This window comes from Triturus cristatus, chromosome 6, assembly GCF_964204655.1.
Source record: "Triturus cristatus chromosome 6, aTriCri1.1, whole genome shotgun sequence".
Taxonomy (NCBI): Eukaryota; Metazoa; Chordata; class Amphibia; order Caudata; family Salamandridae; genus Triturus; species Triturus cristatus.
Genome location: NC_140589.1, coordinates 1,928,551,407 through 1,928,570,587, shown reverse-complemented (window position 1 = coordinate 1,928,570,587; position 19,181 = coordinate 1,928,551,407). Strand labels below are relative to the sequence as shown.

Genomic DNA, 19,181 nt, shown 5'->3' with positions numbered 1-19,181 from the left:
ACTTTCCTTACGCCTGCTTCAGGACTGACTTAGCCATGATATCCTATGGAAGGTGGATATCATGGCTAAGTTTGTGAGGCCATATCAACAAGCTAACGCCACATTTCGTGAGATTTTCGCTGGGTTTCCAGCGATGATCTCACGTTAGGCAGTTAGTGCTAGGATTTTTATCGCTTTTGAGATAACTGTTGCTAATAGCACTCTATCTCAGCGATAAAAATCCACGCTAGCCGGCGATAATTATCCTAGCGCTAAGTGCGCTTAGCGATAATTATCGCCAGTTGTTGTTGATATGCCCCATAGTCTCTCTTCTCGAGCTCGCTTCTCTAGTTGCCTTTCCTTCTGCCTCTCTTGCGCACATATGTACTTGTCACTATCTTCTCTCCTCTTGAGCTCGCTTCTCTAGTTTCCTTTCCTCCTGCTCTCCTGGGCACACATGTACTTATCGCTATCTTCTCTCTTCTGGAGCTCGCTTCTCTAGTTTCCTTTCCTCCTGCCTCTCCTGTGCACACATGTACGTGTCACTATCTTCTCTCCTATCGAGGTTACTTCTTCCGTTTTTTTGTCTCCTGCCTCGCTTGTGCACACATCCACTTGTCACTATCTTCTCTCCTTTCGAGGTTACTTCTTCCGTTTTCTTGTCTCCTGCCTCGCTTGTGCACACATGTACTTGTCACTATCTTCTCTCCTCTTGAGCTGACTTCTCCAGTTTTCTTTCCCCTGCCTCTTTTTGTACACATGTGCTTGCCACTATCTTCTCTCCTCTCGAGCCCCCTTCTCTAGTTTCCTTTCTTCCTGCCTCTCCTGTGCACACATGTACTTGTCACTATCTTCTCTCCTCTCAAGCTCACTTCTCAAGTTTCCTCTCCTCGGCCTCTCCAGCACACATGCACTTGTCACTGTCCTCTCGCTTCCCCAGTTTCCTCCTGGTTTTCATGTGCACGCATGTGCAGGTCACTGTCTTCCTCATTCATTTTCTCTGCTGTGTTGGGTAGTCATACAGAGTTTGTTGAATCCCAGAAGATTCGCGCGAGTCGGATTTTACTCTGACAGCACAGGGCTGGCAGCGCCCTCCGTCTTGGGAGGATTTAGAGAGGGAAATCAACTGCTGTGGTGCCCGCGCCAGCACCAGCACCTGATTCTTTAATCCCTGTCAGTGACAACAGATCCTGTCCCTCTGAGTGATACCTGCAGATGAACAGTACAGACAGTAAAGGACCTCCTTGATGATTGGCCTTCACTGAAGTCCCAGTTCCCCTCTACACCCTGCAGGGACACAGACGTCCTACCCAGTCTGTAGCCACCATGCCCTGGGTAGTGACTGCCATTCCTGTCCATTAGCTCAGAGTGCCACGAGTCGGTTTCTTCCTCCTTTCAGGATCTGTGGAGTCAAGGAATGTTACCCCACCACTCATCCACACCCCTCAGGCCTGCCAGCAAGCCATTTCCCCTGACTATAATGGGCTTACAGAACCCAGGGTGAGACACAAGTGACAGTTAGCCATATCAGCCCTCTGGTTATTTGGTCAGCCAGCCACCGATTGATTATCTGGCCAGTTAGCTTGGCAACCAGATGGTCTGGGCAACCTGGCGACCAAAGTGACCGGAGTCCTGGACAGACATGGGCCCTCCTCGGAAGCCTGCTGCGGAAGCCCATCCTTGCCTGCTCGGCACTGGAGGGACAGGGCACTCACCTGAGTACTGGCGAGCAGAGCCTGCTCCACGAGAATGGACGAGCGAGGCGGGCTGAGTTGCAGCCTGAGCGAGACACACGGGTGCTGGCCAAAGTGGCTGGGACACTCCATAGAACGGTTGTTGAGAGCCGCTGCAGAAATGTTCCTGGGTGGAGAAAGGCAACAGGACTATTCGCAGGGCCTGGACAGCCAAGGGGCATTGATGCCTAGCACCATTTTACTCCATCCACTCTGGTCAGACCACTGGGGGGGGCAAAAGCTGCCAGTGCAGACAGAGGAGGCCCTCACAAGTCTACAAGACCCTGTCTTGGGACCTAGGTGACACAGCAGGCTGGGGAAGGGAGCCCAGGGCTGGGGGTTCCACCACTGAGCTCTGACACAAGGGGCGATTAGAGCTTTTCCACCCAGCCAAGCAGGAGTGGCCTTCCGGGGGCCTGCAGGACCCCATCTGTGGCACTTCGCGACATGGCAGCCTGGAAAACTGAGCCCAGAACAGGGCCAAGTGGAGATCTGACCCAGGGCCTGATCACAGCTTCCTTACACAGCCAAGCAGGGAAGCCCTGATCTGGGCACTTTAGGACACTGCTGGCCTGAGCACGGACACCAGATCTCGGCCCCCTCACCCATGGCCCCACAGATCACTACACATTCTAGTAGTCTGTGCACATTGTGTGACAGAGGGGGATATTCTAGAGAATGTATCCAGCATCCTGGAGCCCTGACTGAACTTGAAGCTTCAAATGAGCCCTTATTTGAACTTTCAGGTTAGCTCGGAAGGCTGAACATTAAGTCAAGCCAAGGAAATTAAATGTTTTGTTCTTTTATTTTAAAAACAGCGTGTCATCAGTGGTGTTCCTGTGGCATATTTTGCACCACCCATGTAGGTGTGGTAAATGACTCCTAATTATAATTTCGCTCAGCCCAAGTGGATACTGTTAGTGAAAAGTTGTGATTGTAACAACAGATGACGTAGTGATTGGTAACTGTAGCTAGACTCAAGTATTAACGACGATCAGTGTGTCCGGTTCTGACACACCCAGTGATGTCCTGCCTTAGCCTGGTTCTCTTGGACCAGCATGAATGTGGGTCAGCTTTGTGGTGCAGTATGTTTAGGGTGACAATAACACTTCTCTGACACCCCTATTTCTAATCTCAGGTTCATTTATCTGTCTGCCTTCATCCTGGGTGTGACAGGGTTCTCTGTGCCTACTCTTCCATGTCTGTGGTACCTAACGACACTAACCCCAGTTCAAGTCCCGCCTCTGTGCTACGTGACCTGCATTTAAAGCACACACTCGCACCCTGTCTAAAGCTGAAACTAAGCCCTCTCTCTGTCCTTAGCGAGAGTCTTAGACCAAACTTTGTATGCACCTCTCGCACATCCGGTAATGAGGCCAGCCTGACTTACACTTGAGTCCTAATCATCTGAAATGGCCACAACTCAACTTCGACTATCTCCTATGTTTCTGGGTAATTGTTTATTTGGGTGGTTTTTTCAATAAATGTAGTGTTATGGTAGTCTTTATTTTGTATGGGTTTGGGAAATATGGAAAATATTTCATTGCTCCCTGTGAAATATGCCAAATATTTCTGTTTACTTCCTCACTGATTGCAAATCACATTAACTTTGCACAAGAGAAGTACATTGATAATAATCAGGAGGCCTCTTCAGTGTGATTTTATCTTGATGCATAAATTGGAATTGGTGGTTTTATTTAAATAGATTTTGTGTAAACAATGCACAGGAACACAGCATTGAATAACCAAAAAATGCAGATACTCATTGGCAATATGCTGTTTATTAGCATTTGTTGAGAGGCAGAAGAGGGGAGCAAAATTACCCACTCAAGGCTTTGCCTCTCATGAATCAAGTTTCCTTCTCACTCTCCATAATGGTAGCAAATTGCGTATTATGTTCTAGCATCTAGCATCCATCCATCCATCCATCCATCTATGTATCTATCATTTATTTGTTTTAGGAAGTCAAATTTACATGTGCTAAAATACTCAGTGGAAAACAAATGTAAGTTATAAGGGAGTTTAGACTGACAAGAGGGCCAACAAGTTAAGGTCATTATGTAAAAATCATCAGGGTGGGGGGTAAGATTAATACCTTAACTCCCACCATTATGACTTTCTGTAGTGATCATTCTAATTGAAACATATTTATTTTGAAGTGAATTGAAATGTTTGGCATATTCCAGAGCCTCTTTGTGTGTCCTGTAGCAGATGGTGTGGTGGTGCTTGAAAGTGCCTTCTGTAGGCATGATGTCTGTGTGTCTTTGTCTCCCGCAGCATAAACCAGTGTGTCTTTACTGGTTCCTGCATAGAAGAATTGTCTTGCCTGCTCAGCTCCGCTCACTCACTCACAGAGCTGGAGCTCAGTGATAACATACTCAGTGACACCGCAGTGAGGCTGCTGTGTGAGGCGCTGAAGCGTCCAGGCTGCCGAGTCCAGAAGCTGGGGTAAGTGGCCTTCATGTTCTCCCCAGTGAATGGTCCTCTCATTGTGACGCTCGCCACACCCTCTTTATCACCAGTGTCCTGCCTCACCAATCTCTGCTAACAGTCTCCTGCTGAAAACAAGTGGTCATGCAATTTTATATCATTTACACACTTACTAAGCACTCCTTAACCTATGAGTGAACGGGCACCAAACTAAACACAAACATGAGTACATTGATAAACAAACATTAAATAATAAGGAAAAAGTAAAATAATTACATTCTTAACTAAAACAGATGTCTGCATGGATGACACAGGCCTTCACCCTCCTAGCTGAAGACCGTCTGCCAGACTTACAGGTTACCGCTACGCCAGCGAGGAGTATTTTGTGGAAGGGTGGCATTGGTGTCCTTGTAAGATTTTCTTTGTCATGATGGATATCAAAATAGAAAATCACAGAGCCTGTCCTAGTTAGTGTGGCCCTTTTGGCGCCCTCAAGTTGGTAGCCGACTGGCAGATGGGCAGTCGGCAAGGGTTTTCTCAAGGCTGTGTTGGCTGAGTCTCCAGCGTAGGAAAACTGGTGGTCTCCCTGCATATACCTGAGGACGGTGACCTGTGACTTTTATTGGGTGTCCTGCTGATTTACAGCGATCTTCCCATCCTGCCTAACACTACACAACTACTTATGTCTTCAAATAAACAGGCTCTTTAAAATGCCTGTTTATTTGAAGACATAAGTAATAAATAATTTCACATTCCTGGTTCCTATGTATTTCAATGAAGGAAACGAGGCCTCCAGAATCCCAGGAGACCTACAGCATCCCTAAAGCACTGGAGTACAGAAAGGAGGCCTACAGCTACGGAGAAACGGAAGGATGCCTCCAGCATCCCAGGAGACGTGCATTATCCCTACAGCACTGGAGTAAGGAGAGGAGACCTACAGCATCCCTACAGCACTGGGGTAAGGGAAGGAGACCTACGGCATCCCTACAGCACTCCCTACAGCACTGGGTTAAGGAAAGGAGACCTACAGCATCCCTACAGCACTGGGGTAAGGAAAGGAGACCTACAGCATCCCTACAGCACTTGGGTAAAGAAAGGAGACCTACAGCATGCCAGGAGACCTACAGCATCCCTACAGCTCCGGAGAAAGGGAAGGAGACCTACAGTATACCTACAGCACTGGAGAAAGGAAAGGAGACCTACAGCATCCCTACAGCACTGGAGAAAAGGAAGGAGGCCTACAGCATCCCTACAGCACTGAGGTAAGGAAAGGAGACCTACAGCATCCCTACAGCACTGGGGTAAGAAAAGGAGACCTACAGCATACCTACAGCACTGGAGAAAGGGAAGAAGACGTACAGCATCCCTACGGCACTGAGGTAAGGAAAGGAGACCTACAGCATCCCTGGAGACATACAGCATACCTACAGCTCTGGAGAAAGGGAAGGAGACCTACAGCATCCTTACAGCACTGGAGAAAGGGAAGGAGACCTACAGCATTCCTACAGCACTGGAGAAAGGGAGGGAGGCCTGCAGCATCCCTACAACACTGGAGAAAGGGAAGGAGACCTACAGCATCCCTACAGCTCTGGAGAAAGGGAAGGAGACCTACAGCATCTTTACAGCACTGGAGAAAGGGAAGGAGGCCTACAGCATCCCTACAGCACTGGAGAAAGGAAAGGAGACCTAGAGCATGCCTACAGCACTGGAGAAAGGGAAAGAGACCTACATCATCCCTACAGCACTGGAGAAAGGGAAGGAGACCTACAGCATCCCTACAGCACTGGTGAAAGGGAAGGAGACCTACAGCATCCCTTCACCTCAAGAGAAAGGGAAGGAGGCCTACAACATCCCTACAGCACTGGAGAAAGGGAAGTTAGCCTACAGCATCCTTACAGCACTGGTGAAAGGGAAGGAGACTTGCAGCATCCCTACAGCACTGGAGAAAGGGGAGGAGAACTACAGCATCCCTACAGCACTGGTGAAAGGGAAGGAGACCTACATCATCCCTACAGCACTGGAGAACGGGAAGGAGACCTACAGCATCCCTACAGCTCAGGAGAAAGGGAAGGAGGCCTACAGCATGCCTACAGCACTGGAGAAAGGGAAGTAGGCCTACAGCATCCCTAGAGCACTGGTGAAAGGGAAGGAGACCTAAAGCATCTCTACAGCACTGGAGAAAGGAAAGGAGACCTTCAGCATCCTTACAGCACTGAATAAAGGGAAGGAGACCTATAGCATTCCTACAGCACTGGAGAAAGGGAAGTAGACCTACAGCATCCCTAGAGCACTGGAGAAAGGGACAGAGGCCTACAGCATCTCTACAGCTCTGGAGAAAGGGAAGTAGACCTACAGTATCCCTACAGCACTGGAGAAAGGGAAGGAGGCCTACAGCATCCCTACAGCACTACTGAAAGGGAAGGATTCCTACAGCATCCCGACAGCACTGGAGAAAGGGAAGGTGGCCTACAGCATGCCTAGAGCACTGGAGAAAGAGAAGGAGGCCTACAGCATCCCTACAGCCCTGGAGAAACGGAAGGAGGCCTACAGCATCCCTACAGCACTGGAGAAAGTGAAGGAGACCAACAGCATCCCTACAGCACTGGAAAAAGGGAAGGAGCCCTACAGCACCCCTACAGCACTGGAGAAACGGAAGGAGGCCTAAAGCATCCCTACAGCTGTGGAGAAATGGAAGGAGGCCTACAGCATCTCTACAGCACTGGAGAAAGGGAAGGAGACCTACAGCATCCCTACAGCACTGGAGAAAGGTAAGGAGACCTACAGCATCCCTAGAGCACTGGAGAAACTGAAGGAGGTCTACAGCATCCCTACATGCCTGGAGAAACGGAAGGCGGCCTACAGCATCCCTACAGCACTGGAGAAAGGGAAGGAGACCTACAGCATCCCTACAGCTCCGGAGTAAGGGAAGGAGGCCTACAGCATCCCTACAGCACTGGAGGTAGGAAAGGAGACCTACAGCACTGGAGAAAGGGAAGGAGGCCTACAGCATCTCTACAGCTCTGGAAAAAAGGAAGTAGACCAACAGCATCCCTACAGCACTGGTGAAAGGGAAGGAGACCTACATTATCCCTACAAAAGTGGAGAAACGGAAGGCGGCCTACAGCATCCCTACAGCACTGGAGAAAGAGAAGGAGGCCTACAGCATCCCTACAGCCCTGGAGAAACGGAAGGAGGCCTACAGCATCCCTACAACACTGGAGAAATTGAAGGAGGCCTACAGCATCTCTACAGCTCTGGAGAAAGGGAAGGAGAACTACAGCATCCCTACAGCGCTGGAGAAAGGGAAGGAGGCCTACAGCATTGTTACAGCACCAGAGAAAGGGAAGGAGACCTACAGCATCCCTCCAGCACTGGAGAAAGAGAAGGAAGCCTACAGCATCCCTACAGCACTGAAGAAAGAGAAGGCCTACAGCATTCCTACAGCACTACTGAAAGGGAAGGAGACCTACAGCATCCCTACAGCACTGGAGAAAGGGAAGGAGGCCTACAGCATCCCTACAGCACTGCTGAAAAGGAAGGAGACCTACTGCATCCCTACAGCACTGGAGAAAGGGAAGGAGGCCTACAGCACTACTGAAAGGGAAGGAGACCTACAGCATCCCTACAGCACTGGAGAAAGGGAAGGAGGACTACAGCATCCTTACAGCTCTGGAGAAAGGGAAGGATACCTACAGCATCTCTATAGCTCTGGAGAAAGAGAAGGAGACCTACAGCACCCCTATTGCTCTGGAGAAAGGAAAGGAGACCTACAACATCCCTACAGCACTGGAGAAAGGGAAGTTAGCCTACAGCATCCTTACAGCACTGGTGAAAGGGAAGGAGACTTGCAGCATCCCTACAGCACTGGAGAAAGGGGAGGAGAACTACAGCATCCCTACAGCACTGGTGAAAGGGAAGGAGACCTACATCATCCCTACAGCACTGGAGAACGGGAAGGAGACCTACAGCATCCCTACAGCTCAGGAGAAAGGGAAGGAGGCCTACAGCATGCCTACAGCACTGGAGAAAGGGAAGTAGGCCTACAGCATCCCTAGAGCACTGGTGAAAGGGAAGGAGACCTAAAGCATCTCTACAGCACTGGAGAAAGGAAAGGAGACCTTCAGCATCCTTACAGCACTGAATAAAGGGAAGGAGACCTATAGCATTCCTACAGCACTGGAGAAAGGGAAGTAGACCTACAGCATCCCTAGAGCACTGGAGAAAGGGACAGAGGCCTACAGCATCTCTACAGCTCTGGAGAAAGGGAAGTAGACCTACAGTATCCCTACAGCACTGGAGAAAGGGAAGGAGGCCTACAGCATCCCTACAGCACTACTGAAAGGGAAGGATTCCTACAGCATCCCGACAGCACTGGAGAAAGGGAAGGTGGCCTACAGCATGCCTAGAGCACTGGAGAAAGAGAAGGAGGCCTACAGCATCCCTACAGCCCTGGAGAAACGGAAGGAGGCCTACAGCATCCCTACAGCACTGGAGAAAGTGAAGGAGACCAACAGCATCCCTACAGCACTGGAAAAAGGGAAGGAGCCCTACAGCACCCCTACAGCACTGGAGAAACGGAAGGAGGCCTAAAGCATCCCTACAGCTGTGGAGAAATGGAAGGAGGCCTACAGCATCTCTACAGCACTGGAGAAAGGGAAGGAGACCTACAGCATCCCTACAGCACTGGAGAAAGGTAAGGAGACCTACAGCATCCCTAGAGCACTGGAGAAACTGAAGGAGGTCTACAGCATCCCTACATGCCTGGAGAAACGGAAGGCGGCCTACAGCATCCCTACAGCACTGGAGAAAGGGAAGGAGACCTACAGCATCCCTACAGCTCCGGAGTAAGGGAAGGAGGCCTACAGCATCCCTACAGCACTGGAGGTAGGAAAGGAGACCTACAGCACTGGAGAAAGGGAAGGAGGCCTACAGCATCTCTACAGCTCTGGAAAAAAGGAAGTAGACCAACAGCATCCCTACAGCACTGGTGAAAGGGAAGGAGACCTACATTATCCCTACAAAAGTGGAGAAACGGAAGGCGGCCTACAGCATCCCTACAGCACTGGAGAAAGAGAAGGAGGCCTACAGCATCCCTACAGCCCTGGAGAAACGGAAGGAGGCCTACAGCATCCCTACAACACTGGAGAAATTGAAGGAGGCCTACAGCATCTCTACAGCTCTGGAGAAAGGGAAGGAGAACTACAGCATCCCTACAGCGCTGGAGAAAGGGAAGGAGGCCTACAGCATTGTTACAGCACCAGAGAAAGGGAAGGAGACCTACAGCATCCCTCCAGCACTGGAGAAAGAGAAGGAAGCCTACAGCATCCCTACAGCACTGAAGAAAGAGAAGGCCTACAGCATTCCTACAGCACTACTGAAAGGGAAGGAGACCTACAGCATCCCTACAGCACTGGAGAAAGGGAAGGAGGCCTACAGCATCCCTACAGCACTGCTGAAAAGGAAGGAGACCTACTGCATCCCTACAGCACTGGAGAAAGGGAAGGAGGCCTACAGCACTACTGAAAGGGAAGGAGACCTACAGCATCCCTACAGCACTGGAGAAAGGGAAGGAGGACTACAGCATCCTTACAGCTCTGGAGAAAGGGAAGGATACCTACAGCATCTCTATAGCTCTGGAGAAAGAGAAGGAGACCTACAGCACCCCTATTGCTCTGGAGAAAGGAAAGGAGACCTAAAGCATCCTTACAGCACTGGAGAAAACCAAGGAGGCCTCCATCATAACTACACCACAGGAGAAAGAGAAATGGAGAAAGAGAAGGAGGCCTACAGCATCCCTACAGCCCTGGAGAAAGGGAAAGAGACCTACAGCATCCCTATAGCACTGGTGAAAGGTAAGAAAGCCTACAGCATCCCTACAGCACTGGAGAAAGGGAAGAAAGCCTACAGCATCCCTACAGCCCTGGAGAAAGGGAAAGAGACCTACAGCATCCCTATAGCACTGGTGAAAGGTAAGAAAGCCTACAGCATCCCTTCTACACTGGAGAAAGGGAAGAAAGCCTACAGCATCCCTATAGCACTGGTGAAAGGTAAGGAGACCTACAGTATCCCTACTGCACTGCTGAAAAGGAAGGAGAACTGCAACATCCATATAGCACTGGAGAAAGGGAAGGAGAACTACAGAATACCTGCAGCTCCGGAGAAAGGGAAGGATACCTACAGCATCCTTACAGCTCTGGAGAAAGGGAAGGGGTGCTACCGAATCCCTACAGCACTGGAAAAAGGGAAGAAAGCCTACATCATCCCCACAGCCCTGGAGAAAGGGAAGAAAGCCTACAGCATCCCTACAGCACTGGAGAAAGGGAAGAAAGCCTACAGCATCCCTACAACACTACTGAAAGGGAAGGAGACCTACAGCATCCCTACAGCACTGGTGAAAGGGAAGGAGACCTACAGCATCCCTACAGCACTGTTGAAAGAGAATGAGGCCTTCAGTATCCCTACAGCACTACTGAAAGTGAAGGAGACCAACAGCATCCCTACAGCACTGCTGAAAAGGAAGGAGAACTACAGCATCCCTACAGCACTGGAGACAGGGAAGGAGAACAACAGAATCCCTACAGCTCCGGAGAAAGAAAACTGGAGACAGAGAAGGAGGCCTACAGCCTCCCTACTGCACTGGATAAAGGGAAGAAAGCCTACAGCATCCCTACAGCCCTGGAGAAAGGGAAAGATATCTACAGCATCCCTACAGTACTGGTGGAAGGGAAAGAGACCTACAGCATCCCTACAGCACTGGAGAATGGGAAGGAGGCCTACAGCATCCCTACAGCACTGGAGAAAGGGAAATAGGCCTACAACATCCCTATAGCACTGGAGAAAGGTAAGGAGACCTACAGCATCCCCACAGCACTGGTGAAAGGGAAGGAGACCTACAGCATCCCTACAGCACTGTTGAAAGAGAACGAGGCCTTCAGCATCCCTACAGCACTACTGAAAGTGAAGGAGACCAACAGCATCCCTACAGCACTGCTGAAAAGGAAGGAGAACTTCAGCATCCCTACAGCACTGGAGAAAGGGAAGGAGAACAGCAGAATCCCTACAGCTCCGGAGAAAGAAAACTGGAGAAAGAGAAGGAGGCCTACAGCATCCCTACTGCACTGGAGAAAGGGAAGAAAGCCTACAGCAGCCCTACAGTCCTGGAGAAAGGGAAAGATATCTACAGCATCTCTACAGCACTGGAGAAAGGGAAAGAGACCTACAGCATCCCTACTGCACTGGAGAAAGGGAAGGAGACCTACAGTATCCCTACAGCACTGGAGTAAGGGAAAGAGACCTACAGCATCCCTACAGCACTGGAGAAAGGGAAGAAAGCCTACATCACCCCCACAGCCCTGGAGAAAGGGAAGAAAACCTACAGCATCCCAACAGCACTGGAGAAAGGGATGAAAGCCTCCAGCATCCCTATAGTACTGAAGAAAGAGAAGGAGGCCTACAGCATCCCTACAGCACTACTGAAAGGGAAAGAGACCTACAGCATCCCCACAGCACTGCTGAAAAGGAAGGAGAACTACAACATCCTACAGCACTGTTGAAAGAGAATGAGGCCTTCAGCATCCCTACAGCACTACTGAAAGAGAAGGAGGCCTACAGCATCCCTACAGCCCTGGAGAAAGGGAACGAGATCTACAGCATCTCTACAGCACTGGAGAAAGGGAAATAGACCTACAGCATCCCTACTGCACTGGAGAAAGGGAAGGAGACCTACAGTATCCCTACAGCACTGGAGTAAGGGAAAGAGACCTACAGTATCCCTACAGCACTGGAGAAAGGGAAGAAAACCTACATCATCCCTACAGCCCTGGAGAAAGGGAAGAAAGCCTACAGCATCCCTACAGTACTGAAGAAAGAGAAGGAGGCCTACAGCATCCCTACAGCCCTGGAGAAAGGGAAGAAAGCCTACAGCATCTATATAGCCCTGGAGGAAGGGAAGAAAGCCTACAACATCCCTACAGCACTGGTGAAAGGAAAGGAGACCTACAGCATCCCTACAGCACTGGAGAAAGGGAAAGAGACCTACAGCATCCCTACAGTACTGGTGAAAGGGAAAGAGACCTACAGCATCCCTACAGCACTGGAGAATGGGAAGGAGGCCTACAGCATCCCTACAGCACTGGAGAAAGGGAAGGAGAACAACAGAATCCCTACAGCTCCGGAGAAAGAAAACTGGAGAAAGAGAAGGAGGCCTACAGCATCCCTACAGCCCTGGAGAAAGGGAAAGATATCTACAGCATCCCTACAGTACTGGTGAAAGGGAAAGAGACCTACAGCATCCCTACAGCACTGGAGAATGGGAAGGAGGCCTACAGCATCCCTACAGCACTGGAGAAAGGGAAGTAGGCCTACAACATCCCTATAGCACTGGAGAAAGGTAAGGAGACCTACAGCATCCCTACAGCACTGGTGAAAGGGAAGGAGACCTACAGCATCCCTACAGCACTGTTGAAAGAGAAGAGGCCTTCAGCATCCCTACAGCACTACTGAAAGTGAAGGAGAACTACAGCATCCCTACAGCACTGGAGAAAGGGAAGGAAGCCTACAGCATCCCTACAGCACTGGACAAAGGGAAGGAGGCCTCCAGCATCCTTACAGCACTGGAGAAAGGGAAGAAAACCTACAGCATCCCAACAGCACTGGAGAAAGGGATTAAGGCCTACAGCATCCCTAAAGTACTGAAGAAAGAGAAGGAGGCCTACAGCATCCCTACAGCACTACTGAAAGGGAAGCAGATCTACAGCATCCCTGCAGCACTGCTGAAAAGGAAGGAGAACTACAACATCCCTACAGCACTGTTGAAAGAGAATGAGGCCTTCAGCATCCCTACAGCACTACTGAAAGAGAAGGAGGCCTACAGCATCCCTACAGCCCTTGAGAAAGGGAATGAGATCTACAGCATCTCTACGGCACTGGAGAAAAGGAAATAGACCTACAGCATCCCTACTGCACTGGAGAAAGGGAAGGAGACCTACAGTATCCCTACAGCACTGGAGAAAGGGAAGGAGAACAACAGAATCCCTACAGCTCCGGAGAAAGAAAACTGGAGAAAGAGAAGGAGGCCTACAGCATCCCTACAGCCCTGGAGAAAGGGAAAGATATCTACAGCATCCCTACAGCACTGGAGAATGGGAAGGAGGCCTACAGCATCCCTACAGCACTGGAGAAAGGGAAGTAGGCCTACAACATCCCTATAGCACTGGAGAAAGGTAAGGAGACCTACAGCATCCCTACAGCACTGGTGAAAGGGAAGGAGACCTACAGCATCCCTACAGCACTGTTGAAAGAGAAGAGGCCTTCAGCATCCCTACAGCACTACTGAAAGTGAAGGAGAACTACAGCATCCCTACAGCACTGGAGAAAGGGAAGGAAGCCTACAGCATCCCTACAGCACTGGACAAAGGGAAGGAGGCCTCCAGCATCCTTACAGCACTGGAGAAAGGGAAGAAAACCTACAGCATCCCAACAGCACTGGAGAAAGGGATTAAGGCCTACAGCATCCCTAAAGTACTGAAGAAAGAGAAGGAGGCCTACAGCATCCCTACAGCACTACTGAAAGGGAAGCAGATCTACAGCATCCCTGCAGCACTGCTGAAAAGGAAGGAGAACTACAACATCCCTACAGCACTGTTGAAAGAGAATGAGGCCTTCAGCATCCCTACAGCACTACTGAAAGAGAAGGAGGCCTACAGCATCCCTACAGCCCTTGAGAAAGGGAATGAGATCTACAGCATCTCTACAGCACTGGAGAAAAGGAAATAGACCTACAGCATCCCTACTGCACTGGAGAAAGGGAAGGAGACCTACAGTATCCCTACAGCACTGGAGTAAGGGAAAGAGACCTACAGCATCCCTACAGCACTGGAGAAAGGGAAGAAAGCCTACATCATCCCTACAGCCCTGGCGAAAGGGAAGAAAGCCTGCAACATCCTTACAGCACTGGAGAAAGGGGAGAAAACCTACAGCATCCCTACAGTACTGAAGAAAGAGAAGGAGGCCTACAGCATCCCTACAGCACTACTGAAAGGGAAGGAGACCTACAGCATCCCTACAGCACTGCTGGAAAGGAAGGAGAACTGCAACATCCATATAGCACTGGAGAAAGGGAAGGAGAACTACAGAATACCTACAGCTCCGGAGAAAGGGAAGGAGGCCTACAACATCCTTACAGGACTGGAGAAAGGGAAGAAAGCCTACAGCATCTATATAGCCCTGGAGAAAGGGAAGAAAGCCTACAACATCCCTACAGCACTGGTGAAAGGAAAGGAGACCTACAGCATCCCTGCAGTACTGGTGAAAGGGAAAGAGACCTACAGCATCCCTACAGCACTGGAGAATGGGAAGGAGGCCTACAGCATCCCTATAGTACTGGAGAAAGGTAAGGAGACCTACAGCATCCCTACAGCACTGGTGAAAGGGAAGGAGACCTACAGCATCCCTACAGCACTGTTGAAAGAGAATGAGGCCTTCAGCATCGCTACAGCACTACTGAAAGTGAAAGAGACCTACAGCATCACTACAGCACTGCTGAAAAGGAAGGAGAACTACAGCATCCCTACAGCACTGGAGAAAGGGAAGGAGAACAACAGAATCCCTACAGCTCTGGAGAAAAAAACTGGAGAAAGAGAAGGAGGCCTACAGCATCCCTACTGCACTGGAGAAAGGGAAGAAAGCCTACAGCATCCCTACAGCCCTGGAGAAAGGAAAAGATATCTACAGCATCCCTACAGTATTGGTGAAAGGGAAAGAGACCTACAGCATCCCTACAGCACTGGAGAATGGGAAGGAGGCCTACAGCATCCCTACAGCACTGGAGAAAGGGAAGTAGGCCTACAACATCCCTATAGCACTGGAGAAAGGTAAGGAGACCTACAGCATCCCTACAGCACTGGTGAAAGGGAAGGAGACCTACAGCATCCCTGCAGCACTGTTGAAAGAGAATGAGGCCTTCAGCATCCCTACAGCACTACTGAAAGTGAAGGAGACCAACAGCATCCCTACAGCACTGCTGAAAAGGAAGGAGAACTACAGCATCCCTACAGCACTGGAGAAAGGGAAGGCAGCCTACAGCATCCCTACAGCACTGGACAAAGGGAAGGAGGCCTCCAGCATCCTTACAGCACTGGAGAAAGGGAAGAAAACCTACAGCATCCCAACAGCACTGGAGAAAGGGATGAAGGCCTACAGCATCCCTACAGTACTGAAGAAAGAGAAGGAGGCCTACAGCATCCCGACAGCACTACTGAAAGGGAAGCAGACCTACAGAATCCCTGCAGCACTGCTGAAAAGGAAGGAGAACTACAACATCCCTACAGCACTGGAGAAAGGGAAGGAGAACAACAGAATCCCTACAGCTCCGGAGAAAGAAAACTGGAGAAAGAGAAGGAGGCCTACAGCATCCCTACTGCACTGGAGAAAGGGAAGAAAGCCTACAGCATCCCTACAGCCCTGGGGTAAGGGAAAGAGACCTACATCATCCCTACAGCACTGTTGAAAGAGAATGAGGCCTTCAGTATCCCTACAGCACTACTGAAAGTGAAGGAGACCAACAGCATCCCTACAGCACTGCTGAAAAGGAAGGAGAACTATAGCATCCCTACAGCACTGGAGAAAGGGAAGGAGAACAACAGAATCCCTACAGCTCTGGAGAAAGAAAACTGGAGAAAGAGAAGGAGGCCTACAGCATCCCTACTGCACTGGAGAAAGGGAAGAAAGCCTACAGCATCCCTACAGCCCTGGAGTAAGGGAAAGAGACCTACAGCATCCCTACAACACTGTTGAAAGAGAATGAGGCCTTCAGCATCCCTACAGCACTACTGAAAGAGAAGGAGGCCTACAGCATCCCTACAGCCCTGGAGAAAGGGAACGAGATCTACAGCATCTCTACAGCACTGGAGAAAGGGAAATAGACCTACAGCATCCCTACGGCACTGGAGAAAGGGAAGGAGACCTACAGTATCCCTACAGCACTGGAGTAAGGGAAAGAGACCTACAGCATCCCTACAGCACTGGAGAAAGGGAAGGAGGCCTACATCATCCCTACAGCCTTGGAGAAAGGGTAGAAAGCCTACAGCATCCTTACAGCACTGGAGAAAGGGAAGAAAACCTACGGCATCCCTAAAGCACTACTGAAAGGGAAGGAGACCTACAGCATCCCCACAGCACTGCTAAAAAGGAAGGAGAACTACAGCATCCCTGGAGACGTACAGCATCCCTACAGCTCTGGAGAAAGGGAAGGAGAACTACAGAATACCTACAGCTCCGGAGAAAGGGAAGGAGGCCTACAGCATCCCTTCAGCACTGGAGAAAGAGACGGAGGCCTACAGCATCCATACAACACTGAAGAAAGAGAAGGCCTACAGTATCCTTACAGGACTGGAGAAAGGGAAGAAAGCCTACAGCATCCCTACAGCCCAGGAGAAAGGGAAGAAAGCCTACAACATCCCTACAGCACTGGTAAAAGGTAAGGAGACCTACAGCATCCCTACAGCACTGGAGAAAGGGAAAGAGACCTACAGCATCCCTACAGCACTACTGAAAGGGAAGGAGACCTACAGCATCCCTACAGCACTGGAGAAAGGGAAGGAGGCCTTCAGCATCCCTACAGCACTACTGAAAGGGAAGGAGACCTACAGCATCCCTACAGCACTGGAGAAAGGGAAGGAGACCTACAGCATCCCTACAGCACTGGAGAAAGGGAAGGAGGCCTTCAGCATCCCTACAGCACTACTGAAAGGGAAGGAGACCTGCAGCATCCCTACAGCACTGGAGAAAGGGGAAGAGACCTACAGCATCCCTACAGCACTGGTGAAAGGGAAAGAGACCTACAGCATCCCTACAGCACCCAGAGAAAGGGAAGGAGACCTACAGCATCCCTACAGCACTGGAGAAAGGGAAGGAAAACAACAGATTACCTACAGCTCCAGAGAAAGGGAAGGAGGCCTACTGCATCCTTACAGCACTGGTGAACGGGAAGAAAGCCTCCGACATCCCTACAGCACTGGTGAAAGGAAAGGAGACCTACAGCATCCCTACAACACTGGAGAAAGGGGAAGAGACCTACGGCATCCCTACAGCACTGGTGAAAGGGAAAGAGACCTACAGCATCCCTACAGCACCCAGAGAAAGGGAAGGAGGCCTACAGCATCCCTACAGCACTGGAGAAAGTTAAGGAGGCCTACAGCATCTCTACAGCACTGGGGTAAGGAAAGGAGACCTACAGCATCCCAGGAGACCTACAGCATCCCTACAGCTCTGGCAGAAGGGATTGATGCCTATAGCATTCCTACAGAGAAGGAGAGCTACAGCAGTGGAGGACGGGAAGGAGCCCTACAGCATCCCTACAACTCTGGAGGAAGGGAAGGAGACCTACAGCACCCCTACAGCACTGGAGAAAGGGAAGGAGACCAACAGCATCCCTACAGCACTGGAGAAAGGGAAGGAGGCCTACAGCATCCCTACAGCACTGGAGAAAGGGAAGGAAGCTTAGAGCATCCCTACAGCAATTGAGAAAGGGAAGGAGGCCTACAGCATCCCTACATCACTGGTGAAAGGGAAGGAGACCTACAGCACCCCTACATCACTGGATAAAGGGGAGAAGACCTACAGTATCCCTACGGCACTGGAGAAAGGGAAGGAGGCCTACAGCATCCCTACAGCACTGGAGAAAGGGAAGGAAGCTTAGAGCATCCCTACAGCAATTGAGAAAGGGAAGGAGGCCTACAGCATCCCTACAGCACTGGTGAAAGGGAAGGAGACCTACAGCATCCCTATAGCCCTGGAGGAAGGGAAGGAGAACTACAGCATCCCTACAGCACTGGAGAAAGGGAAGTACACCTATAGCATCCCTACAGCACTGGAGGATGGAAAGGAGACCTAGAGCATCCTTACAGCACTGGAGAAAGGGAAGGGAAGGAGACCTACAGCACTGGAAAAAGTGAAGGAGACCTACAGCATCCCTACAGCACTGGAGAAAGAGAAGGAGACCTACAGCATCCCTACAGCACTGGAGAATGGAAAGGAGGCCTACAGCACCCCTACAGCCCTGGAGAAAGGAAAGGAGACCTACAGCATCCCTACAGCATTAGGGGGGGAGGAGACCTACAGCATCCCTACAGCACTGGAGAAAGGGAAGGAGACCTACAGCATCTCTACAGCACTGGAGAAAGGGAAAGATTCATACAGCATCCGCACAGCACTTGAGAAAGAGAAGGAGAACTACAGCATCCCCACAGCACTTGAGAAAGAGAAGGAGAACTACAGCATCCCCACAGCACTGGACAAAGAGAAGGAGAACTACAGCATCCCTACAGTACTGGAGAAAGGGAAGGAGCCCTACAGCATCCCTACAGCACTAGGGGGGGGGGGGGGGAGACCTACAGCATCCCTACAGCACTGGAGAAAGGGAAGGAGACCTACAGCATCTCTACAGCACTGGAGAAAGGGAAAGATTCATACAGCATCCCCACTGCACTTGAGAAAGAGAAGGAGAACTACAGCAGCCCTACAGCACTGGAGAAAGAGAAGGAGACCTACAGCATCCCTCTAGCACTGGAAAAAGAGAAGGAGGTCTACAGTATCCTCCATCACTACTGAGGTTTTCATTCCCTGAGTTTGTAGTGCTGCTGTTTTTCACTGCTCAGACCACGTCATACAGCACTTTAAACTGAGGCTACAAAGAATAGGCCTCAGGCAGAGGAGGCACAGAAAGGGGGAGGCTGAAGGAGGCTGCGCATGCATGCACACCTGTGTCAGCTGCATAAGGTGTCTGTGCATACACACCTGTGTCAGCTGCATAAGGAGTCTGTGCGCATGTGTGCACACCTGTGTTAATTGACTAAGTCATCTGTGTACGTCTACACCTGTGTTAGCTGCGTACTGAGTCTGTGCATGCACACTTGTGTTAGCTGGATAAGCCGTTTGTGTGCGTGCATGCACACCTGTGTTAGCTGCATAAGGTACTTGTGTATGTGCGTGCACACCTGAGTTGGCTGCATAAGGCATCTGTGTGCGTACGTGCACAACTTT

General features: G+C 50.4%; 1 protein-coding gene across 2 annotated transcripts in view; it reads left to right on the top strand.

Moving 5' to 3' along the window:
* Positions 1-19,181, top strand: part of LOC146822508 (uncharacterized) — a 698,810-nt gene that overhangs the window by 348,808 nt on the left and 330,821 nt on the right. For both annotated transcript variants that reach the window (XM_085613620.1, XM_085613621.1), the window contains exon 15: positions 3,990-4,160. In XM_085613620.1, coding sequence (XP_085469746.1) covers positions 3,990-4,160 — 171 coding nt within the window. The remainder of the gene's footprint in view (positions 1-3,989; positions 4,161-19,181) is intronic.